Here is a 27,122-nt window from a genome sequence, read left to right on the forward strand (position 1 = left end):
ATTGAGTCTACAATCTACAATCATGACTTGAGCTGAAGGCAGACGCTTAACCAATTGAGCCACCTAGGTGCCTAATAAATTGTACTTTTAAAGGATCACCCTTCACTAAGGCTATCCTATGGAGAATAGGTAATAGAGGACTAAGTAAAAGCAGGGAAACCAGTTAAGAGGCTGTTGTAGTATTCCAAATGAGAAATGATAATGGTAAAGATGGTGAGTGCATTTTTGAAGCTAAAATTAAATCAACCTAAGATGATTCCAAGTTTCATGTTTAGCAGCTGATTTGTACAGCGATAATATTTACTGAGTTTTGAGAGAAATAGGGATAGAGAAGTAAAGTTTATTTTAGATTTATTGTTTTTAATAAACTTTTTCTTGAAGTATGATATAGTGTACCAAAATCTACATAAAATCAGAGTGTAGCTCAGAGTTTTCCCAAAGTGAACTCACTCAGGTAAGCAGCTCTCAGATTAAAAAAACAAAATGAAACAAACACTATCCTGGTAGCTCCCCCTTGTGCTCCATAATTCTATAAATGAGTAGTGGTATTCATTGCAGTTTCAAAGTCCCAGAGCTATAAAATTCTTTACATTGTGTCCTAGAACTGAGAAACTCGGGCAGTTATCAAAGATCGTGTCTAAAAGGTTAAGGGTAATTAGGCATTTTCCTGACCTCTCATAAATTATGCCTGGTTTTAAAATTGTTTTCAAGAACACAGTACTGTATGTAGAAAATTAACTATAATAATAAACAATTTGGCGTATTTGGGACAGTATTATCTGAATTATCTATGTTACAGTACTCATTGTAAGAATAGTGTAGTATAAAAAAAAAGAATAGTGTAGTATATTGTACTCATGTAAGAATAGAAATCTCCACCTGAGGTACTGTGATTAAATAAGTAGCCAAGTAGCTATAGAAGTTTTATTGGAGGAAAATAAATCATTAAACTCTCTTCTTCTCTATCCCTAAAAGTAGAGAATTTAAGAAGGCCTACAAGAATTATTTAGAAGATAAAGGATAGTCAGGTACTAAGTAGTATTTAAAATAATTTCCTGAGATTTATGGATTCAACATATTCTCAATTTCACATGTGCAGGAATTGAGATTCTATACAAGTAAAAACAGTGCAACAAACTTGGCAAGATAATAAAATTGCTAAGTTTTTTTGTTGTTTTCAGGAAGTCTAGGCCACTGGAGGATGGAAAGTTTAGCTTTTTTGTGTGTGTTTTGTGAAACATTTAGTATCCATTATATTTATTAGAAATAATGAAGTCATGAGAAAATGATACTTTCTCCCCTTTCTCATACACTAATGCCAAACGTGAACATACCAACACTTAGGCTGAATTTGAATGCAATATAATCTTTTACATAATTTAATCCCTAATTTACATAATCAACATTAAATGAATGAGTATATATCTGCATTTTTCAAATTGCTGGTGATTTGGGAAAAGTTGAGTATTCTGACTTATGGTTTGTGGGTTGTGTAAAATTGATAAGGGATGGTGATATATAAACCTACATGTGTGATGAAATTGTGTAGAACTAAATAATTATACAAGCACACAGATAAGTACCAGTTTTACTAAACCAGAAAATGTGAATGGGATAAAGGATTGTATCAACATTGTTGTGCTTTTATGCTACAGTTGTGCTATTATATAACAGTTTTCTAAAATGTTATCATTGGGGGGAATCTGGGTAAAGTACACACTATATCCAGTGAATCTACAGATATCTCTACAAATGGGTAGAGAGGAATCTCTTTAATATGGAGAATATAGATTTTTCACAGCTTCACTGGACCTAAAATATCACACTGCTTGCAAAGCTACCAGCTTAGATATGATAATTTTCAGAAAAGCATATGCATTTCAGTCTCTGTTCTGAGCAGATGAAATTTTCATTTTTATAGTCCATTTTTTTGGTTGCTATTTAAACTAAGTAACTTTGTTTCTTCTGCTCTTTACCTTACCCTGTCATTCCCCACCAGATATCATGATTGAAAGCACATAAGTCCTTCAAATAAATGCCTTACCAAAAGAATGTTCAGTAATAGCTATGTGCTATTTATTAGATGAAAGTGTTTATAGAGTATCTCACCTGTTGGTACTTTTTGTGTCTACACTAGCATATCAGTAAAGGCTCTTGCTCATGATCAGAAAATAGCCTCATATGTAATGTGATTTTACTCAGAATGCAAACCTACCATTTATTACTATTGTAAAAAGATCCCACTTTCTTCCTCGATTTTTGGGTGGTATTTTTCAAGAATTTTAATGTTTTTCTTTTTAAAACATTATTCTAATTAAAACTTTCCTTTTCGTTTTCAAGGCGTGAAAGGATTGGATTAGTCTGCCCTTGATTTTTCTCTATTTAAAGGTAATCTGCTTGTTGAGTTAACTAATCATACAGACTTAATATAATTTTCTGTTTGGGTGACAATCTATATTTGGTGGTTAAAATAAAATATTATATTATGGCTAAGGTTTTTTGTCTTTTCTGTTTCACAAAATGCAATTTAATCCCTCCCCCCAAAAATCCATGTTGTTTATGTCATTGAAGTAAATATCAAAAGAAGTTCAAATTATATTTCTAGTTTATGGTGTTTTTTTTTTTTAAGAATTTATTTATTTATTCATGAGAGACACAGAGAGGCAGAGACACAGGCAGAGGGAGAAGCAGGTTCCATGCAGGAAGCCCAATGTAGGACTCGATCTCGGGACCCCAGGATCACGCCCTGAGCCAAAGGCAGACGCTCAACCACTGAGCCACCCAGGCATCCCTCTAGTTCATGATATAGAATTTTTTCCTCCAGAAATTTATAAAAAGTTTCTGCTGTTTTGGCCTGTTTGCCTGAAACTGTATTTTATTCATAGGTTGAAATACTGAAGCCATGGGAATAAAGGTTCAGCGTCCTCGATGTTTTTTTGACATTGCCATTAATAATCAACCTGGTAAGAAAATTAATGTTCCTTTGTAACATTTATAAATGAATATTTAGTATTTTAAGTTAGTAAAGTATAAACTTGCTTTCTTCTTTTTCAGCTGGAAGAGTTGTCTTTGAATTATTTTCTGATGTGTGCCCCAAAACATGCGAGAACTTTCGTTGTCTTTGTACAGGTTTGTTGACATTTTTAGTTGGCCTAATAGTAGCCCCTTTTGACTGTGGTTTTAATTTTTTAATTTAACATTTTAATTTTCCTCATGCAGATTATGTACCATTGACCAAGTTGTGAAAGTAATATTTATTTATTTGGAGCACAAGCAGGGATGGGGGGCAGGGGGAGAGAATCTTTATTTTATTTTATTTTATTTTACTTATTTTATTTTATTATTTATTCATGAGAGACAGACAGAGAGGTAGAGAGGCAGAGATACAGGCAGAGGGAGAAGCAGGCTCCATGCAGGGAGCCTGATGTGGGACTCTATCCCGAATCTTCAGGATCAGGCCCTGGGCTGAAGGCAGTGCTAAACCGCTGAGTCACCCGGGCTGCCCCGAGGGAGAGAAAGAGAGAGAGAGAGAGCGAGCGCCCAATGTGGGGTTCGATCCCATGACCCTGAAGTCACGCCCTGAGCTGAAGCCAAGAGTCGGGTGCTTAACTGACTGAGCCACCTAGGCACCCCATGGGGTGGAAGTAATTTTTAGAAATATTGCTTGTATTGGGCTTTTATCTGAGATTGGTTTCTACATTTCTGTACTCTCCAGAAAAACATTAATGATTTTTAAATGGATTTTAAAAAAATTCCTGAGGGGAGTGAAAATTTATAAAGGTGTCTACATAATTTAAGAGATGTGTATTTTACAGAGATAAGCTTCTGTCATTAATTTTGCTTTAATACTGCTTCCTTGATTTCCTTTCTACTAAATGGCCTACTAATTTTTCTTCTCTGTAGGTGAAAAGGGGACAGGGAAATCAACTCAGAAGCCTTTACATTATAAGAGTTGTCTTTTTCACAGAGTTGTCAAGGATTTTATGGTTCAAGGTGGTGACTTCAGTGAAGGTAAGACTTTGATTCCCACGAAAGAAAATCATGCATGCTTTGTTAAAGATAATAGATCTTAAAGTTAGATATGTTTTTATCTATACTTTCAAATTATAAAACAAACTATTTTTAAAGACACTGAAAAAATCTAGTCTTTGTTCAGAGACCTACATAATTATTAGAAACTGAATGTTCTTTTTTCCATGTATCTTAGGTTTTGCCACATTTTTACTGTTGTATCATAGGGAAAAGAAACTAATTTGGGATCTTGACAATATTGACTTTAAATTAATCTTATGATTTGTTTTGAACCTTTGAGTATTTTTGATTTGAAGTCATTTGAGCATCTACTTTTTAAGTATTTTGTTTAGGGGGGTACCTTCGAAGAGATTATTGTCTTAAGAGTTCAAGAGTCCCATGTTTTTCATTCTTAGGAAATGGACGAGGAGGGGAATCTATTTATGGTGGATTTTTTGAAGGTAAAAAATTTTTTTATTTAAATTGTGTTTTTAATGTTTTTTTTTCTGTTATTTTTCTCTATTGAATCAATAAGATTCATTATACTAATATCCAGCTACATTCAGTGAATCTGAAAGTTAATTTTCTTGTGAAAAATTTTACGTGATAGACTTTTAGTAGAGGTAGGATTTTTTTGTGTGCTAAGGACATTAATACATCATATTATTTGAAGGATTGCAATGGTCTAGAATTAAACTCTTAAAAATATAGTGCTAGGATAGGAACTTCCATAGCTTAATCTTAATTTTTATTAAAAGAAATTTAACAGTATTTCATAGTAAAAATATCCACATGTTCAGTGGGTCCATTAAATCTCTTTAATATAATGTTTTTCTCAACTGTAAGTTTTCTCTTTGGAATTTTTTATTTCTGTGAAGATCATTTGAAAGACTACAAGCAAAAAAAAAAAAAAGAATACAAACATGTGAATGTGGAAATAATTTCATATTTCCCATCTTTCACGTTAGGGATTAACTGAAATTTTATTTCACATTCCAGTTGTGTTGTTCTTATATTCTAATCCAAAATTGGAAGGCAAGCTACTCTCTACAATAAATGATGCTGTGGCAGAGATTAAGTTAATGAGTCCTTTTCTCTGCTTAAAATAGTAGATGTGCCTTTTTGTGCTTAGAAATGAAACAGATCAACTGTAAAAGAATCCTGTTTGGGTTCTTTCTCTTGCTTTTTAAGGAACATTTTGTTTTTTGTCTGAGTAATCAAAGACAGTTGTGTTGTTTTTTACCCCCACCCCCCAAAAAACAAAAGACAAATGCAGAAGGAAAGAAAGGGGTTTGATAATAGTATTTGGATTTATAGCAAGGGATTGAAAATTAGAAATACTTTAATCTAAAAAAATGGGAGAGGGAATTGGTTAATATTTAATTCTTTCTTCTTTTAACCTGACTAAATTTTGTCTGCTGCTAAAGAATACATATGAACAAAGGAGGTAACAAAGTGAATATGAAATTTTGGGGGAGGTTATTCCTATAACATAACTGAAAACTTTGCTTTTCTGTAGATGAGAGTTTTGCTGTTAAACACAACAAAGAATTTCTCTTGTCTATGGCCAACAGAGGGAAGGATACAAATGGTTCACAGTTCTTCATGTAAGTATCTGTGCTGTGATCATTTAAAATATCTCTTTTTTGGTGCATCATTTCTCATTGATTGCTAATAAATAGATCCATAATGGGGAAAATTTTTGAAGGAAGGAGGACAATGAATTTTTGAAGGGGGGAAAATTGTTGAAAGGGAAATTGAACCGTACTGCTAAACTATCAAAATGATGAGTACTTGTCAAAAGGACACAGGAGCCAGCCTGAAGGGGTGAGGTTCCCCTGGCCAGATTAGGACAACTTGAGCATCAAAATAAATAATGATAGTATTAGATTAGCAAATAAAATAGAAATCCAAGAGCCTATACACATATAAATAATAAATGAATAAATAACAAGGGAGAAGAAAAACCTATTTTTAATAGAACATAGCTAATAAATAGAAGAAGAATGATAGAAAAGTCACCATTTTTCAGTCATCTCAGTAGTGATTGAGGAAAGAACTATCTATTTTGAGGGAAAATTTAATAATTAACATATTTACAGAGTATCTCTTTATATTTTTTTTTTTTTTTTTTTTTTTTTAGTATCTCTTTATAAATTACTCGATTACAAAGAATAAAATACAATTGATCCTCATTATTCAAAGATTCTGTATTTGTGAATTCATGTACTCACTAAAATTTGTTTCTAGTTGCAAAGTCATTACTCTTAATGCTTTCCAATTATGACACCAAAAAATTTTGATCAGAGCTCTTGTCAACTATGCATTTTTTATCATGTCCTGTGGATACTCCTCAATAGCCTTAAACTCTTACTCTCAGAAGAACATAATCTGTAAGCACCATATGGATTTTTCCAGTGTTTTACTATTCCACATTTGTAACTCCCTTCTTCAACAGTGAGAAACTTGACTCTCATTATCTTCCAAATTTCTGCCCATTTGCTGAATTCTAGAATAAAAAATCACCGTTCTATGCTACTGTGAAAAATAACCTTACTAGAGTTACTGTTTATTTATAGTTATTTTTGTTTTAGATTGAGGGTATATAGTTAAAACAACTGTTTAAAAGTGAGTTGGATTAGTACATTTTGGTGTGAATTTTTTGTGGTTTTGTGACTCAAAATATGTTAGGTTCATTTGTTTATATTTTATTGTCTCACCTTGTTTTGATTTGTTGTTTTTGTTTATCAAACATTATATGAGTCAAAAAGAATACCTTACTTCCACCTAATTCTTTATCCCATTGCCAATCCCATTTTTTCATCCTTTCCCACCCATCCATTTTAGTTTCCCACCTCATTAGTTTCTGGTTTATCTTCCTGTATTTCTTTTTATAAAAATGAGCACAAATACATATATATTTTCTTTTTTTCCTTTCTTTCTTATACAGTAGATAGCATATAATGTATACAGTGTTTTGTTCTTTTCACTTAGCAGTATATCCTAGAAATCACTCCAAATCAGTTCATGTAGACCCTGTTCATTTGTTTTTGCTGCTGCATATTACTTTATTGTGAGTATACTCTAGTTCATTCAACCAATGGCTATGTAGGGGTCTTTCTGATTTTTTTTTTTTTTCGAGGTTTTTACTTATTTATTCATGAGAGCCGGGGAGGCGGGGTGGGGAGAGACACAGGCAGGGGGAGAAGCAGGCTCCATGTAAGGAGCCTGATGTGGGACTCGATCCTGGATCCCAGGATCATGCCCTGATCAAAGGCAGATGCTCACCTGCTGAGCCACCCAGACGTCCCAGGTCATTCTGATTTTTAAAATAAAAACCATTTGTATCATGTTAGTTATAGAAAAAAATAGAACACAGATAAAAAGAAGAAAAACATTCCCATCCCCAGAGCATCTTTCTCTGCAATAAAAATGTAACCTAAATACTGTATATACCCCCCTAATCAACTTTTGGATACAGTATAATTCTTGGCACGGTATCCCTGGGTGGCGCAGCGGTTTGGCGCCTGCCTTTGGCCCAGGGCGCGATCCTGGAGACCCGGGATCAAATCCCACGTCGGGCTCCCGGTGCTTGGAGCCTGCTTCTCCCTCTGCCTATGTCTCTGCCTCTCTCTCTCTCTCTCTGTGACTATCATAAATAATAAATAAAAAAAGAAAAAAAAATTCTTGGCACATTTTAATAACTATATGTAAATTCATTGAATGTACTATGCCTTATTTTAAATAAGTTGCTAGGAGTTTACTTAGTGAAATGTTTACACATTTTTTTTTTTTTAATTTTTATTTATTTATGATAGTTACACAGAGAAAGCGAGAGAGGCAGAGACACAGGCAAAGGGAGAAGGAGGCTCCATGCAGCGGGAGCCCGACGTGGGATTCGATCCCGGGTCTCCAGGATCGCGCCCTGGGCCAAAGGCAGGCGCCAAACCGCTGCGCCACCCAGGGATCCCTGTTTACACATTTTTTAGAAAGATTTTATTTATTTTTGAGAGAGAACGCAAGCAGGGAGGAGGAGCAGAAGGAAAGGGAGAAGCAGAACCACCCTCCCCACACCCACATGCTGAGCAGGGAGCCAGACACAGGGCTTGATCCCAGGACCCTGGGATAATGACTAAGCTGAAGGCTGACCCTTAACTGACTGAGCCACCCAGGCATCCCTATTATACATTTTTAAGCCTTTCCGTGTATATTGCTATTGTGATATCAGCAGTATGCAAAATACCAGTGTTACCAGATTCTCAACAACACTTAGTATTATCATTTATTTTCCTTTTTTTAAAAGCAAAATCCTTCCTGTGCTAAAACTTCTCCATTAAGTTGATGTAATCCTTCATGTATATTTTCAGAATCTTCCCTCTGTATGTTGATTTTTCCTTATTTCTCTTAATTTCTAGGTAACCTTTCCTTAATTTCTGTGTGTCATTATTTTTAAAGGAGAAAACTTGGGACACCTGGGTGGCTCAGCAGTTAGGCGTCTACCTTTGGCTCAGGACATGATCCTGGGATCCAGGATCAGGTCCCTGCATCGGGCTCCCTGCATCTCCCTGCTCTCCCTCTGCCTGTGTCTCTGCCTCTCTCTGTGTCTCCCATGAATAAATAAATAAATCTTTAAAAAAAAAATAAAGGAGAAAACTTCAGTTTTTAATCTTAAAATGTTTTTAATTGTGGCAATATATATGATACAGAATTTTCCAGTAACCATTTTTAAGTGTATGACTTAATGGTATTGATTATATTCAGAATACAGTGTAGCTGCTATCACTGTATCCAAAACTATTTCATTGTCCCAGAAACTAACTCATTTTTTTTTACCCTCAGCCCCGGTAACCTCTTTTATTTTGTCTTTATAAATTTGCCTTATAGATATATAAGCAGAATCATACAATATTCTCTGTCAAGCTTATTTCATTTAGCATGTTTTCAAGGTTCAGCCATGTTTGTTGTAGCATATATCAGGACTTCATTCCTTTTTATGGCTGAATATCACTCCATTATATGTACATACCACATTTAGTTTATCCATATACATCTGCTGGTAGACATTTGCATTTCCACCTTTTGGCTATTATGAATAATGCTATAGTAAACATTGGCATATCCATATTTGTTTGAGTTCCTTCTCAATTTTAGGTATATACCAAAGAGTGGAATTGCTAGATCAAATGGTAATTCTATAGTTAGTTCTGTGAGGAAGCACTGAACTGTTTTTCCACAGTGATTGTATCATTTTACACTCCTACCAGCACTGTACAAGAGTTCATCAATACCTTTTTTTTACCAATCTGAGAATGACCATGGAAACAGGGGTTATAAATAAATTCTAGTGAGCAGTGTAGCCCAGTGGCTCAGCAGTTTAGCGCTGCCTTTGGCCCAGGGCAGGATCCTGGAGACTCAGGATCAAGTCCCTCGTCAGGCTCCCTGCATGGAGCCTGCTTCTCCCTCTGCCTGTGTCTCTCATGAATAAATAAATAAAATCTTTAAAAAAATAAATAAATAAAATAAATAAATTCTAGTGAGCAAGTGAACTTGGCAAATACAGTATCTGTGAAGTGAGGAATGACTAAATCTAGATGCAAATTATACATATACGTTGAATAACATGTAATATAAATACATATATGGTATACACAAAGGTTTTTACATCTCTAGATGGTTTAAGCAAGTTCACATGAGCATAGCTGCAGTCAGAAAACAACAATAGGTTAGTTTTAAAAACTTATAAATTTTAAAAACTTATAAAATTACATGTACATGTTTGCATTCTTTTCATTAGTATTGTGTGGGCTTTAACCAAGGGTTAGCTTAAATTGTGTTCCTTCCTCCAAATTTCTAACACCTTTTTGGTAAGTTCTTTAAAATAATAAATGATACGCAATGCCGATCTTCAGTTTGTTATGCCAGCATGTCTTCATAGCTACTCAAATAGCAGTCTTCTTAACTACATAGCTTTAAGGTTGCTGTGGAGTGGCAAGATAGAATTTTTTAAAATTACATAATTTGTGGGACTTTTTGCTTATTTTGAGTTTTGTCTAAAGTTTTAATCCAGATCTTTGCTTCATTGTGTAGTTTATTTACTGGGGTAAAAAGCTCAAAGTCTTTAGGTCTTAGGCAAGTAACAAGCAAAAAAGCTGTTGGGACCAGAATCTAAACTATTATTATTATTATTATTTTTAAACTATTATTAATTGTTGTATTAAAAAGACAAAGATAATCAACCTGACCCATTATTGCCGTGTGCCCACCTTCCAGCTTTCCATAGAGGTCTGAAATCTGGATTTTTATGTGAAAGTATCCAAAATTTTGAATATTGGCAGCTAATTGAAAATTTTATAAACACTATAAGGACCATTTCTGTTCTGGTCTACCAGAACATGTCTGAGGGCCATCTGAACATTATCCATAGGGGGTACGTTTCAGGATCACACCCCCTCCCTCCACTGTGGATGCCGGAAACTGCAGATAATACTGAACTCTATATATATTACGTTTTTTCATATATATATATATATATATATATATATATACACACATACATACATACATACATACATACATACACACACAGATACGTTTCTAGGTAAAAGTTTAATTTATAAATTAGGGATAGTAAGAGATGAACAATAGTCATCAAATACAACAATTATAATAATACACTGTAATAAAAGTTACATGAATGTGGTCTCTATCCAAATATCTTACTGTACTGTTCTCATCCTTGTGATGATGTGAAATGGTAAAATGCTTACCTGATAAAGTGAGGTAAATAACAGGTTTTGTGATGTAGTATTAGCTATTATTGAACTGACAGTATGTGAGCTGGAGGATTGTGTGCTTCTGGAGTGTAATTGACTGCTGTTTTGACTGTGGATCACTGAAATGGTGGAAAGCAAAACATTGGATAAGGGGTTGACCGATGCTTTTAACTGTTTAAAATGTTAAGATTGAAAAGCCCTATTGTTACACCCTTAAACTGGTGGAATCTTTTGATAAATTTTGGTCTGTCCATACAATAGAACATTATACAACCATAAAACTTTTATACACCTATGAATATTCAATAGAAGCCCAGTCACATGCAAGAGACAGATGGATAGAAATAACACCAAAATGTCAACTTTATTTTTTTTTTCAACTTTAATTATACGTTATTTTTCAACAATGATTAGGTATTACCTTTATGATCAGAATAAGTTTTTGAAACTATATTATGTAGAAAGCATCTAGCATTATTTCTGTTCTACTTAAGGTTAATATATTAAGATTCTATTATGTTAAAATAGCATATGCTTTCTTTGTTTGCAGCTTTGTTTCCAATGCAGTTATTTTCTTTTCCTTTTTAGAGATGCTAACTTTGTTTTTCTCTGACTTTGTTTTTATTCTTCTATCTGATGACTTCCAAAGAACAACGAAGCCAACGCCTCATTTAGATGGGTAAAGATTATTTAAATTTATTTTATGACCACTTTAAATTAATGTTAAAATTAAAAGCTTTTATTTGATCATCTTTAATTGACTTTCTAGGCATCATGTTGTTTTTGGGCAAGTGATATCTGGTCAAGAAGTTGTGAGAGAAATAGAAAACCAGAAAACAGATGCAGCTAGCAAACCATTTGCTGAGGTGCGGATACTCAGTTGTGGAGAGCTAATTCCCAAATCTAAAGGTAAGAACAAGTGCATATTTCTGATAAAACTTATGCATACAAAACAAACAAATAGTTGGCATGAAATTTATACTAATGTGAATATAAATATGAGGCATTTGTGTTTTTAAATGTGTTTTATCTTCACACTTTTCATTTACCATGAAATCACTGAATTGTTATTTGCTGTAATTTATCCTTCTTCCACTTTATTTTTTGTTTTTTTTTTTTAATGGTAGTTGTCTAAATAGCATGGTAAAGAAATACTCTTCTAGAGAAAGACACGGTGAGGGGGGAGGGTGACAATTTAAAAGAATGACATAGACTAAGAAACTTAATGGAATAAATTATTTTCCCTTCATGCTCTACTGAGATTCAGAAGCATCTGGCATATTTGAGAAACTTCTTTACTTAGACCAGAATATTTTAAGTTAACATGACCAGTAGTTTGATATGATATTATATGAATGGTAAGAACTTTGTTTTAAGTGATTGTTTTGTTTATATCGTCTATGTGAAATATGTAACTGTTATCATTTATTACAGATACTGGGTCTGTTACTGTAAAAGTAATAGGATGAGATTACCTGTGGAGAAAACAAAAATAATAAATGGACTCTATTCTTCCCCTTCTTACTAGTCTAGAGAATAATAATACCAATATTTAGTTTTTCATGTCTGACAAATGTGAGAGTCATCTGTAATCTTTTCTGATCCTCAATAACCCTGTAGTATTTCCCCCATTTTACAGATGAAGGTATTCAAGAAGATTAAGTTATTTACCACATCAGGAAGCTAAGTTTCAAACTGAAGCTTGTTGGCTCCAGATCTAGAGCTTTTTCTATTATGTATTGCTAACTCATTAAAGTCTTTAACATTCCTTTCAAAATTGTCCTAAGTAGAACATTCTGTTCTCAAGTTTCAGGTATACTCATTTCTTTCTATCATTTAGAAATATGCACATTTGTTTTAATTTTAAAAGACCTAAGATATCCTAGAGAAAGCTATTCTTAATTTTCTGTTTCTGTATTCCACTTTGATTCTGATGATTTCATTTTCTTTTCTGTCATATCGAATATATACCTTGTAAATATATACCTCGAATATATACCTATATACCTTGTAAACCATTGCAGGAATATGCTGCAGCATAATGGGAGTGTTTATGTAACTTCTTTGTGTTCATGATCCGGGCTATCTATCTTTATATACAAACAACAGGTATAGTGTATGCTTTATGTTTGTGAGGATCCAGTAAAGAATGAGGTGTTACTGAATAACTTATATTAAAAAAAAGAAAAAAACTAAACTAAAAAGCAATCTGTATTGATGTTTACAAGTTTTAGACCCTGATACCTGATAGTTAATTCTTCAGAGTATTGTTAGTACAATTGGAATATTTTCATTTAAGGCATTATTTCTTCCCTCATCATCTAGGAAATCTTTATCTTTTATTCTCTACTAAAAATCAGGGTTTTTTCCTTATATTTTGTAGGCTATAAGATCTCTTATGTTAGGATCTACTCTGCTTATAAAAGTTGAGGATATTGTGGTTTATATATTTAGAAAGAAATTAGTTTAATAAAAAATATACATTTTAAGCCATAAGCAGTTATCATAGATTCTCTAATAAATTTTGGTAATAAAAGGTCAGTGTTTGAATATTTGCTTGAAAGAATGAAAAAGTGAATGAGTGTCACTCTTTATATGTTGTTTATGTTTTTATAATGTATTTCCAGTTGTAGAGATAAATGCTAATTTTGCCAATGCCATTATGGCTAGGAAGTTGTGCTGAAAGTTGATGTAGCAACTTTTAGTGTGTGTTCCTCAGACTCTTCTAAGGAAGCACATCTTGCCCTTACCTGTTTCAGCAGTTGAGGGGGAACATTTGGCCCTTTATTAGTGTCTGCCCAGGAGTTCCTGAAAAGGTCAGATTTGTTTTGAGCCTCAGCTTCCATGTCTACTCTGTTCTGGACCATACTGTCAAAATAAGAAAAGATCTTTATATTTGAGGTCACATAGTTTGGAACCTGTTACCCTACAGTCCTTTACCATTCAGGACATTGGTGAGAATGGATTTTGTCATGTATCTATATAGTCTTTTCTTAGGCAGAGTTGTGTCTCACATCCAATTTATATTTGTTGGCCTCCTTATAGTTTTAAGTTAAAAACAAAATTTTGGGCAACACTGTGGTGTTCATCATCATTATATTTAAAACCTTGTTTGAGAGATTTACACCCCAGTTTAAAAAGAAATAAATACAGAATCTTTCTTTTCTTTTTCTAACTTCCTGAACGAAAACAAAAAGACTTCTGAAGAATTCTGACTGTCTGGGCCCACCTGTATATGGTCTTGGTGAGTCTGGGCAATCTTGGGCCTTTTTCCTTTTGCTGTTGCAAGTTTGGAAGTTCTGCCTTTTGTAACTATTTGAATATGTCTGAGAAGGTTCACAGTCAAGAAGAAGAACCTTCCAACAGATGCAGAAATGGAACACTGGAGGCTAGTAAAAAATGCATTTCTGTAGAGGCTGTCATGGGGTAGAGTGGAGGATAGAACACAGACCACCAGATAATGAAACCACTACCTTCCTTGGTCAAGGTACTTACTGGTTTTTCAGGAGTTGGCATGACCTCAGGTCATTCTGGTCTCTTCAGAGTTTGCTAGAGTTGTTAAAATAGAGGTCTGTATACCTTGCAACAAGAGACAGGGCTACTGCTGCTATATTACAGAAACACAAGTGCTGAGTTGTGGCAACACGACAACAAATAGTTATATGAGCAGAAATTTTGCATACGTGTAGTTGGAAACCTTGCCTGGCAATACACAAAGAACAGAGTTCGGGAAGCAGCTAGGGAATCTTACACACTCAGGAGACTGTAAAGAACACCAGAGACTCATGTATATGGCAACAGAATCCCATTCATTGCCCTTAACCTGGAATGAAGAGCAGAGGTGTTGGCACTTTTACTGGAAAGTGGTGGGATATTAAACTTAGAAATGTTTAGAAGATGAGACCAGTAATATGAAATGGAAAATATCTAATGGAGACCTATTTTGGGAGTAGTTGTGTTCTTTATTTCAGATCTTATTTGATGATTCCCTAGAAAGTTCCATTAATATAAAGGTTTCACATGAAATTCATTGGTGTAAAATCTATAGATATCAAATAAAAATGAATAAGGGAGCATTTTTTTACCTGAGATTTTTACAAGAAAAATGTTCTGGAGCTTGTTTTTTTACCTTCATATTCATACTGGTAGAGGCAATGCCTAATTAATGAGATTACACCCTACCCCAACCCCCCAAAAAAGTCCATGAATAGGTTTGGGAAATTCTTTTACCTGATGGCAAGCAAACTACATAATCTAAAAAATAATTATCCAGAAATGGCCCTGAAGTTGAAAGTGTAACTCTTTGTAATTTCTTTTCATCCATTATGATTTTCAACTTGCTTTGTGGTTTTGCTTTTAGTAGTGTTTGATTTTATCATAAGGATACTTAAATGTTACAGATACTTTGGAACAAATTTTGTGTCAGTAGTTATGCAATATAGGAGTTTTTTTTTTTTTTATGAAAAACATTATTGCCGTACTTGGAAGTTTTAAAATATCTACAAATTTTTTTTTTGTAAGATTTTATTTATTTGAGAGAGAGCTTGAGTGAAGGTGAGGGGCAAAGGGAGAAGGAAAAGCAGGTTCCCCACTGAGCAGGAGCCAGGCGGAGGCTTGATCCCAACTGAGTCACCCAGGCACCCCAGTATCTACAGTTTTTAAAATTTAATATATTCATTTGGTTTGACATTGAGAGGCCTCAAAGGGTCATTAATGAAAAGGCTCTTTTCCAGTCTGCCCATCAGTTTTCATTCCTACATTTTGTGTATCATTCAAAACGTATGGAATTTTGGTCAGATTCTTAAAATGAAATTAATAGATTAAAATGCATTTGTAATTTTGGTAGACCCTGCCATGGAATATAAAAAAATAAATTCCCCTTATATACTTTGCAGAGCCATCTATTGTTAAACTCTTTAATCTCTGCCAGCCTAATACTAAGTGGGGGTTTTTCCCAGCTAGTTTTAATCAACATTTCTCTAAGATGTCTGATGTTAGTATCTTTTTTTTAAGATTTATTAATTTTAGAGCATGAGAGTTGGGGGGGGTGGGGGCAGAAGGAGAGAATCTTCAAGCATATTCTAGGGTCTATCTCACGACCCTGGGATCATGACCTGAGCCCAAACCAAGAATTGGACACTTAGCCAAGTGAGCCACCCAGGCATCCCTGTATATAAACTGATTTTATTCCTTTATCCCTTATCTTTTACCCATTCTATTGGTTTTTTTCTTCCTGAAATTCCAAGCCACCTTCTATTATTGCCTTTCTCTTTGGAGAAATTCCTTTAGCCATTTGATTGATTTTAATTCCAGTGTAATTGACATACAATATCCTGTTAGTTTCAGATGTACACTGTAGTGATTTAATAACTCTATACATTACTCAGTGCTCATCATGATAAGTGTTCCAATCCCTTTCACCCATCCCACCTCCCCAATGTGGTAACCATCAGTTTGTCCTCTATAGTTAAAAGGGGGGATTTTTTTGGTTTGTCTGTTTTTCTTTGTCCATTTATTTTGTTTCTTAAATTCTACATGAGTGGAATCATATGATCTTTGTCTTTCACGGACTTTTTTCACCTAGGATTATACCCTATAGATACATCTGTGTTGCAGATGACAAGATTTCATTCTTTCTTACGGCTGGGTAATAGTCCATTGCATATATGCCACATCTTTATCCATTCATCTATCAATGGACACTTGGGCTACTTCCATAATTTCACTATTTTAAGTAATACTGCGACAAACGGGTACATATATCTTTTCGAATCAGTGTTTTTGTGTTTGGGGGATAAATACACAGTACTGTATTTATCCAGAAATACTGGATCATGTCATAATTCCATTTTTAAGTTTTAAACCTTTTTTAAAATTTAAATTCAGCTAATTAACATACAATGTATTATTGGTTTCAGAGGTAGAGGTCAGTGATTCGCATTATATAATACCCAGTGCTCATCACATGCCCTTCTTAACGTCTGTCATCCAGTTACCCCATTTCTCCACCGTCTTCCCCTCCAGCAACCCCCAGTTTGTTTCCTAAGATTAAAAATCTCTTATGGTTTGTCTCCCTGATTTTGTCTCATTTTATTTTTTTCCTATCTTCCCCTGTGATTTTCTGTTTTATATCTGAAATTCTACAAATGAGTGAGATCCTATGATAATTGTCTTTATCTTTTTTTTTTTTGATAATTGTCTTTATCTGATTGACTTCTTTTGCTTAACATAATATCATCTAGTTCCATCCACGTTGTTGCAAATGCAAGATTTTTTTTTAATGGCTGAGTAGTAGTAGTACATTTATGTGTGTTGTGTACATGTGTATATACATATATATACACACACATATATATGTGTAGACACACACCTTTTTTATCCATTCTATCCATTCTTCATCCATTTATCTTTTTTATCCATTCATCTGTCTGTCAGTGGGTATCTGGGCTCTTACCATAGTTTGGCAATTGTGGACATTACTTCTATAAACATTGGGGTGCAGGTGCTCCTTTGGATGACTACATTTGTATCTTTGGGGTCAATACTCAGTAGTGCAATTGCTGGGTCATAGGGTGGCTCTGTTTTCAACTTTTTCAGGAACCTCATACTGTTTTCCAGAGTGGCTACAACAATTTGCATTCTCCCCAGCAGTGCGTGAGGGTTCTTTTTTCTCCATATGCTCACCAACACTTGTTTCTTGTGGTTTTGATTTTAGTCATTGTAACAGGTCTGAAATGATAGCTCATTGTGATTTTGATTTGCATTACCCTGGTGATAAATGATGTTGAGTATCTTTTCATGTGTTTATTTGCCATCTGGATGCCTTCTTTGGAGACCTGTCTGTTGCTGTCTTCTGCCCAATTTTAATTGGATTATTTGGGGGTTTTTTGGTGCTGAGTTGTATAAGTTCTTTTATATATTTTGGGAACTAACCCTTTATAAGATATGTTATTTGCAAATATCTTCTCCCATTCAGTGGGTTGCCTTTTAGTTTTGTTGATTGTTTCCTTTGTTGTACAGAAGCTTTATATTTTGAGGGAATCCCAATAGTTTATTTTTGCTTTTGTTTCCCTTGCCTCTGGAGACATATCTAGAAAAATGATGCTGCAGCTGTCAGAGAAATTACTACTTGTCCTCTTTTCTGGGATTTTTATGGTTTCAGAACTCATATTTAGATCCTTAATCTGAGCTTACTTTTGTGTATGGTGTTAGAAAGTTGTAGGTTTCATTCTTTTACGTGTAGCTGTCCAGTTTTCCCAGTGCCATTTGTTGAAGAGACTTTTTCCTGTTACATATTCTTGCCTCCTTCATCATAGGTTAATTGACCATATAATCGTGGGTTTATTTCTGAACTGTCTATTTCTGTTCCATTGATCTCTATGTCTATTTGGAAGCCAGTACCACACTGTTTTGATTACTTATATCTCGAAGTTTGAGATTGTGATACCTTCTACTCTGTCCTTTTTTCAAGATTGCTTTGACTGTTGAGGGTCTTCTGCGGTTCCATACCAATTTTAAGATCGTTTGTTCCAGCTCTTTGAGAAATGTTCTTGGTATTTCAATAGGATTTGCATTAAATTTGTAGATTGCTTTGGGTAGTATGGACATTTTAACAATAACTGGTTGTTTTTTTTTTTCAAGATTTTATTTATTTATTCATGAGAGATACACAGAGAGAGAGGCAGAGATATAGGCAGAGGGAGAAGCAGGTTCCATGCAGAAAGCCCAGTGTGGGACTCGATCCTGGGACCCTAGGATCACACCCTGAGCCAAAGGCAGATGCTCAACTTCTGAGCCACCCAGGCATCCCAACAATATCTGTTCATCCAAACTATGAGCATTGAAATATCTTTCCATTTGTTTGTGTCATCTTCAATTTCTTTAATCAGTGTTTTATAGTTTCAGAGTACAGGTCTTTTACTTCCTTGGTTACAACCTACTGATTTTTTTTTAATTGGAGTTCAATTTGCCAACATATAACACCCAGTGCTCATCCCGTCAAGTGCCCCTCTCAGTGTCTGTCCCCCAGTCACCCCATCGACCTGCCCATCTCCCCTTCCACTACCCCTTGTTCGTTTCCCAGAGTTAGGAGTCTCTCATGTTTTGTCACCCTCTCTAATTTTTCCCACTCATTTTCTCTCCTTTCCCCTATAATCCTTTTCACTATTTTTTATATTACCTATATCAGTGAAACCATATAATGATTGTCTTTCTCTGATTGACTTACTTTACTCAGCATAATACCCTCTAGTTCCATCCACGTTGAAGCAAATGGTAGGTATTCGTCGTTTCTAATGGCTGAGTAATAGACCACATCTTTATCCATTCATCTTTCGACGGACACCAAGGCTTCTTCCACAGTTTGGCTATTGTGGACATTGCTGCTGTAAACATTGGGGTGCAGGTGCCTCGGCTTTTCACTGCATCTGTATCTTTGGGGTAAATCCCCAGTAGTGCAATCGCTGGGTCGTAGGGTAGCTCTATTTTTAACTCTGAGGAACCTCCACACAGTTTTCTAGAATGGCTGTACCAGTTCACATTCCCACCAACAGTGCACAACCTACTCATTCTTAAATTACACCTATAAAGGGACTTTGTTCAGTTCTTATTAGCAATTTGTAAGTACAGATCTTACTCCCCACTTTACTACCCCTATGAAATCTTAATTTAGTCAGTTTTGCTATACTGTTTGTTTTGAAAACACACTTTTGTTTTATTCAATTGGTATATTAGAAAACAATTTGACTGTAACACCTTTTTTACCTTTGCTTATGCATGATCTTGTTTAGGAGAAACCGTGAATGCAGAAAATTATAACCTCCAGGTGAACAGCTTCACAGGAATGCATAAAAATTACACACACCTTAAACGTCAACTAAACTATCACAGTTAATCACTGGTGTTATGAGTCACATCAGAGCACAATCTACTGCTAAGACCTTCCATCTGATTTTAGATCACCTTCCTTCCACTACTTTATACAAACTCACAAGTTATAGCCCCCTGATATTCATTGCCACAAGCAAACCCCAGGTTTTTTCCAAAGTAAAGTGCCACATTTATTGTTGTATTTATGTATTAACCACATAACATGTAAAAATATGCTGCCATTTTTATTAGTTTCCTATCCTTTTTTCATGTCATTGATGAAGTTTTTGAGTTTTGCACCCCTTCCCTCATTTTTCCTATAAGCCATGTAGTTTTTATTGTGTAATTTTTTTATACACAGCATAGCGATTTACAGGAATACATATGTTGTGTAACATTGGAACTGACTTTACTTCTTGAAAGCCTTTCTACTACTCTTGTGTTTATTGACCATACTCACTTCTAAATCCATATATAATTTATAGTCAGAGTTCCTAGAAAATTTACTACGTAAGTGTATATTTTCTGATGTTCTTTGCTATTCAGTGCACACTTGTTGGTTTTTTTTTCCAAATAGATTCTGAATTCTGTGAAGGAAGGTACATGTCTTAGAAATTTACTATCGAACATCCCCATACTCTACATACAGTTCTTTATCTTTGTATCCTGGCATCATGTTGCATACATATCTATATACTATTCAATTAAACATACTGAACCACACGAGTTTGAACTGCTTGAGTCCACTTGTACATGGATTTTTAAAATATATAAACAGTACAGTACTATAAATGTATTTTTCTTCCTTATGATTTTCTTAATATTTTTTCTCTAGTTTATTTTAAGAATACAGTATATGGAGACACCTGAGTGGCTCAATTGGCTAAGCATCTGACTCTTGATTTCAACTCAGATCATGATCTCAGGTTTGAGGGATCCAGCCCCACATTGGGCTTCATGCTGGGCATGGAGCCTGCTTGAATTTTTCTCCTTCTGCCCTTCCAACTCCCTTCTCTCTGTCTCTTCTCCACCTCTCTCTAAAGAAAAATGCAGTATACAATCTATATAACCTACAAAATATGTGTTGCTTGACTTTTATTTTTGGTAAGGTTTCTGGTCAACAGTAGCAGTTAAGTTTCTCTGGAGTCAGAAATTACCTGTGGATTTTTAACTGTACAGGGGTTTGGTCATTTGTATTTGTTTATCTGAGAAGGATAAAATTTCAGTTGGATTCATAATATGCCTAAATCCTATTTTTAAATTTAGTTTAACACAGATTTTGAGGCTCAGGATACATCATTCTATTAGAACGAATACTGATTTCATTATGTCTCTGCTTTTGCCTTATACTCTTCTGTACTTTAACTGCCATTTCTTTCTCATTTTCTCTCTTTTTTTCCCGAGCAGATCATAGGAAAAGGACATGCATGTAAACTTAAATGTTACTTTTAAAATAATATTGACAAACATCAGAAGAGGAAACTTTTTTAACCTTAGAACTTTCTAAGCTCCCTTCCAAGGCATTTTTCCTAAAACACAGTTTATTTTCCTTTTATAGTTGGATGTCATCTAATATTTAGATTATATATATTACCATAAGAAGTAGTTATAAATCTCTCTCTGGCATTTCATATTGTTGTGATATCTTGTTTCACCCAAATGTTTTCTTGAAAAGTGATGTGTGACTAAAAGGTCATTTGAAATATATTTAATACATTTGACACCTTTGATGTAAATTTGATGGGGAGTAAATTAGGCTTATTTGTTAAAGAAACCAATTGCAATGTATTTCTCATGGAAAAGAATCTCCGTGCAAAAAAGTACAAGTTGAAACTGGTAAATAAAGCTTTGTTAATCTGGTAAATCATGGTAATCAAGTAAAGCATTACTGTGTTTATGTAAAATATTTTTATTTTGCTTGCCTGTTATGTGATCTCATATTTAGAGTTATTCATTATTAATTTACTCTTTTAATTTAAGTTTGATTATCTCCTACCCACCCACCCATCTCTCAGGTTTGTAGTATATATAAGTAGATGTTTCAGTTTATGTTTACATACCCATTCTGTGCCTCAACCAACAATAGTGGTCTTGGGTTCACATTAACAGCTGGACTCATGAGACAAAATAGACTTCACTCAATACTGAGGTTATTTTCCTTTAAGAAGGGATACAGGACGGAAACAGGACAGTTTGTACAGCAGCAACATAGAGAGATCTCATGATATTCAGGTGGAGTTTACATATGTCCCAGGCATCTCACACTTGTTATGTTCATGGTCTTGAGGAACATGACTGTGTGATGAAGCCCTTACCTCGAGTCTCTTCACCCACCCCCCTCCCCACCTCTGCCCCTTCATGTTTTATACCTTATTCCCATTCTCTAGATGAGATCATCGGTACTAGAAAAACAATCTTGGCAGTGAACTGCAAGTCCCGGGTAAAATACATAGTAACTTCAGCCACATTGTCATTTATCTTATAATTAGCACACTCTTATTTATAACTTCGGAGTTAAGAGTTTCAAGAATGATTTGGCCAAGTGCCATATCCTCAGGTGCTCCTGAGGCTAAAGGAAAGGTTATAAAACCAACTGTTAACCCTTTCAGTTAAGGTCTGTAAACAACCAACAGTCAGTTCAAAGTTGTATTTTCTTTGTCCTCTGATTTTTTTTTTTTTTTAAATCATAGAAAATAATAACATATACAGAAGTGGTTTAAATAGTATAAGCAAACAAATGTTCATTCCTGCTTCAATAATTAAGTCATGGCCAGTCTCATTTTACCTATACCCTGGCCAGTTCTCCCTTCTTGTTATTTTGAAGCAAATTCTAGGCATAACATTTAATTGATAAATATTTCATTTTGGGTCCCTTGAAAATGGTTCTATTAAAAAAACCAATATTGTAATCATATGTACACACACACTTGTATTCCTGAATATTCCTGTCAGTGTTCAGATTTCTGTTTAATGTTACTTTTTTAATGTTTTAATTTGAATCCAAGGTTCAGACATTGGGGTTGTAAGATTTTTTTAATTTTGTTTTAAAGAGATTTCCACTGCCATGTCTTTTGTATTCTTGAGACTCATTTGTTGAACAAGCTAGGTCATTTATCCTGTACTGTTTCCCACTATTGCACACATTGAATTACCCTGATTGCATCTTTGTTATGTAATGTGTTCTTTTTAACTTCTATTCATATGACTTGTAGTTAGATCTAGAATGTTGATCAGATGCTGTTGGGATTGATTTCTTGATGGGAGCAAGAGTCACATACCAAAGGTAGTTTTTGTGCTGTGTAGCAGCTCTTGGTGTCAGTGCCTCATTATGAGTTGCAAAATGATGATATCCTGACTGTATAATTTCTGCTTCATTTATTCCTGGAATACTTTTGATAAAGAGCATCTTCCTTTCATCCACTGTTTGGTTAGCCTGTGGTACAGTTTGTATAAGGAAAAGCAGGTAAATTCTTTAAATTTTACTTACCAATAACATTATGAACTGATGGATTCTAATATATTTGATGTGTTCCAGTCTATTACAGTTATCCATATGTCAATGTTGTCCTATTTCTGCTCTGATTTCACTTTAAGTCCACCATAGTTTGAATTAGAATACCTTTTGATGAGTCAAGCTCTATTCAGTTTGTCTTCTCGTTGCCTAATTCCTGTATCATACTTCATTTATTTATATTAGTTGCCTAGTCCTTAAAGCATTTGAGTTTTGGGATCCCTTTAAAAATTATTACCTAATTAACCTAACATAAAATTTTAATTTGAAGTAACTTGTTTGTAGCAAAGTTATTAACCATTGGCAAATGACTACCTCTGTGGTAACAGTGCTCTTCAATGAAGTGAAATTTCTTAATCATTAGAAGAATGCTCAGGTATGAAAATAAGCCAATGCCAGTGGAGTCATGTTTCTTATTTTCCACATTCATGTAAATAATTTTTTGTGTGTTATTTCTCTCCTACAGTTCTGCTTCTATTCTTGATAATAAGAAAAAGTTGAAAACCACAAGAAGATTTGAATCTGGGAGTCCTAAAATTCTGTGCTTTTTAGATAATGTCATTTAAGTGTTTTCTAAAATCAACTTAGACTTACCTGTTACTTTTCCAAAATTATTTGGCAAAGTAGATACAACTTTGATCCATGAAGCCAGAGATCTAGATTCTAATCCTAAGTCTTGACTCCTTTCCTGTACCCCTCAGTTCAAATAGGTGGATGAGCTAAGTGTTAAATATTGGACTTAGAATCTGCAGCAAATTTAAATTTCCACTTAAAAGTTTATCTAAAAAATGCTGACCAAAACTTTTTTTTATTTTTTATTAAAGCTAAGAAAGAAGAAAAGAAAAGACATAAGTCATCCTCCTCCTCCTCCTCTTCATCCAGTGACTCAGATAGCTCAAGTGATTCTCAGTCCTCTTCTGATTCTTCTGATTCAGAAAGTGCTTCTGAAGAGAAATCAAAAAAAAGAAAAAAGAAACATAGGAAAAATTCCCGAAAACACAAGAAAGAAAAGAAGAAGCGAAAGAAAAGCAAGAAAAGGTCTTAATTTTACTTTTATAGTACTAGCTTTATATTTGAATTGTCTTCAGTTTATAAGTAAATCTATTGAGATTTTGGATCAATTGTATAGCAATATTAAAAAAGTGAGAAATACTTTCTAGCATGAAGTATAAGACCATTTTTATTCTATAGTCTATATTAGGTACATTTCATTTCCTTTTTTTTTCATTTCCATTTTCAACAAAACTATTCATTTTAGTTTGTCTGAACTCAGTGAAATGATGCTTTTGGTTTTATCGGTTTGTGTTTCATAGGAGATAAATATTTAGCATTAACGAGAATTACAGGAAAACGGTTATTTATTTTCCTTATGTTTTATAGCAGTCTTTCTTGCTTTTTTTTTGTCCTTTATTTCCTTTGTTGCTATGCAAGCACAAGGGTAAAAGCAAATAATGACAGTATATTTTTCTGTTTTGTCTGAATCTTTTTATACTAAAACTTGTCATTATATGCCTATTGCCTTTAAAGCAACTAATTTATTTGCCTACATTTTAAGTATTTTATCAGTGCATGGCTTATGGAGTTCCATATTTTAAACTCATTTTATTAGAAAATTCTGAGAATGTAATAACAGAAATCATTGATTTTGGTTTTGGGTTGGTTAGCTGGTTTGTCAGAGGAATGAAGGAGGATTTTCCCTATGTTATTGCATCTTTGTGGGGGAGTAGGCAGGATGGCATATATATTGTAATATCTTATAAAGGAAAGAAATACCAACAAATGGAAATTTGGGATAGATACGTAATAATGAAATGGAATTTGTTTTGTGTGTTTTCTGTTAAGTGCATCTAGTGAAAGTGAGACTGAAAATCTTGAAGCACAACCCCAGTCTACTGTCCGTCCAGAAGAGATCCCTCCTATACCTGAAAATAGATTCCTAATGAGAAAAAGTCCTCCTAAAGCTGATGAAAAAGAGAGGAAAAACAGAGAAAGAGAGAGAGAGAGAGAGTGGTATGTTAATGTGTCTGTCTTGTAGAGTGTTCTACATTCTTTTAAGTCTTCACTTACTTTAAACAAGATTTAACTGATGACTTTGTCTTAAGATTGAAATCTTTTTTTATAAGCTAATGTTAACAAAGCTCCTTTTTGTTAACCATGTAGCTTAAAAGAAGAACTGAATTCAAACAGATTTTGAGTAAAAGTTACTTTTTTGAAAAATAAGCACCACAAAATGCCTTTGTTGGCATTTTGGCAATTTCAGACCAATTCCATTTAAAACAAGCTAAGTATCTTACTGTGTAATTTGTATATATTAAACTTATAAGTAAGTAAGAACCTTTATTTTCCAATTTGTCTAATAGGCAAAAATGCTGTTTTTCATGCCTGATTTATAGTATTGTGGTAATGAAAATTGATACCATATTCAAGTTCTTTGAAAATTTTGTACATAAATTCACATTATTAGTATTAGTAGGCCTGTTCTTTATAAATCATTTTAATAATTATATCCAACAGTAGAAAAAAGGTTGAAATCATTTTATTTATTATTAGAAATGTGTTGTTATAGCATAAAAGTAATAAAATTTTGAGTTTTCCCCTATACTTACACAATATAGTAAAAATATAAAAATAAATCTTAGCTTAAAAAAACTGATTTGAGGGACACCTGGATGGCTCAGTGGTTGAGCATCTAATCTGCCTTTGGCTCAGGGCATGATCCTGGAGTTCAGGATCGAGTCTTGCATCAGGTTCCCCACAAGGAGCCTGCCTCTCCCTCTGCCTGTGTCTCTGCCTCTCTCTGTGTGTCTCTTATGAATAAATAATATCTTAAAACAAAAAACAAAAACCCAAAACTTATTCAAACGGGGTAATTTTGATGGATTGGATTGAGTTAATTTTTCCTTAAGTATTAGGAAAGGATATATTTTTTTTTTTTTTTAAGAAAGGATATTTTTAAGGAAATAGATTATTGCAGAGAGAATGTTTGAACTACTTAAAAATGAACTTTTCGAACATAACTTACATGAATATTGTTGGTACTAATTAAATATTAACTCATTATTTTTTGAAAACCTTTTCCTTTTTTGGTGTAAACCAGGATATAAACATTTTGCTAATTCACATCAGCTTGTGTCTGCTTATTTCTCAGTACCTACCCTTTTCTGTAGTTTTTTGTTTTTTTTTTTTTCCCTTAAGATTTTATTCATTCATTCATGAGAAACAGAGAGAGAGAGTCAGAGACACAGGTAGAGGGAGAAGCAGGCTCCATGCAGGGAGCCCAACGTGGGACTCGATCCCGGGTCTCCAGGATCACACCCCAGGCTGCAGGCAGCACTAAACCACTGGGCCATCAGGGCTGCCCTTCTATAGTTCTTTTAACAGTGAACAGTTGCTTATAGGATTATAAACTACTTTGGAATAAGACGGTAGGGGGTTGTTTTGTTTTTTAAATATTTTATTTATTTGTTTTAGAGAGTGTGTGTGCACCAGTGGGAAGAGGGGCAGAGGGAAAGAATCTCAAGTAGATTCCTTGCAGATCTCAATATGGGCTCAGTCCCAGGCCCCTGAGATCACGACCTGTGCTGAAATCAAGAGTTGGATGCTCAACTGACTAAGCCACACAGGCCACCTCAAATAAGATACTTTTAAAATTATTCTTAGTGTCATACAGCCTGTGGTGAGCTATGGTGATTTTCCTTAACACTGTCAGCTCTTCTATGATGATTTTCCTTAACACTGTCAAGTTAATTTCACCTTTAGAAAGGTTATTTTTAACAGTGTTTCTCAGCACACAGCTGGCATTTTGGGGCAGAATAGTTCTTCATCCTCGTGCATTATAAGATTTTAGCATTCTTAACTTGTGGCAATAAGTACCAGTAGCACTCTCTAGTCCTTGGCAGTCGAAAAATGCTCCCATACTTTTCCAAATACTACCTACTAGGAATTGATAACATTGAAAA

At 34.2% G+C, this 27,122-nt stretch overlaps 1 protein-coding gene across 7 annotated transcripts in view; it reads left to right on the forward strand.

The window, feature by feature from the left end:
• PPIG (peptidylprolyl isomerase G) overlaps positions 1 to 27,122 on the forward strand; it is a 47,054-nt gene that overhangs the window by 14,899 nt on the left and 5,033 nt on the right. For 6 of the 7 annotated variants that reach the window (XM_038584767.1, XM_038584762.1, XM_038584764.1 and 3 more), the window contains exons 2-11: positions 2,341 to 2,388; positions 2,886 to 2,963; positions 3,055 to 3,129; positions 3,904 to 4,011; positions 4,428 to 4,472; positions 5,531 to 5,618; positions 11,434 to 11,463; positions 11,554 to 11,693; positions 23,988 to 24,201; positions 25,006 to 25,173. In XM_038584767.1, the coding sequence (XP_038440695.1) occupies positions 2,903 to 2,963; positions 3,055 to 3,129; positions 3,904 to 4,011; positions 4,428 to 4,472; positions 5,531 to 5,618; positions 11,434 to 11,463; positions 11,554 to 11,693; positions 23,988 to 24,201; positions 25,006 to 25,173 (929 nt within the window). In that variant the 5' untranslated portion in view covers positions 2,341 to 2,388; positions 2,886 to 2,902. Of the gene's footprint in view, positions 1 to 2,340; positions 2,389 to 2,885; positions 2,964 to 3,054; positions 3,130 to 3,903; positions 4,012 to 4,427; positions 4,473 to 5,530; positions 5,619 to 11,372; positions 11,464 to 11,553; positions 11,694 to 23,987; positions 24,202 to 25,005; positions 25,174 to 27,122 lie in introns of those variants that run through there. The other variant, XM_038584768.1, reaches the window with a different exon arrangement.

This window comes from Canis lupus, chromosome 36, assembly GCF_011100685.1.
Source record: "Canis lupus familiaris isolate Mischka breed German Shepherd chromosome 36, alternate assembly UU_Cfam_GSD_1.0, whole genome shotgun sequence".
Taxonomy (NCBI): Eukaryota; Metazoa; Chordata; class Mammalia; order Carnivora; family Canidae; genus Canis; species Canis lupus.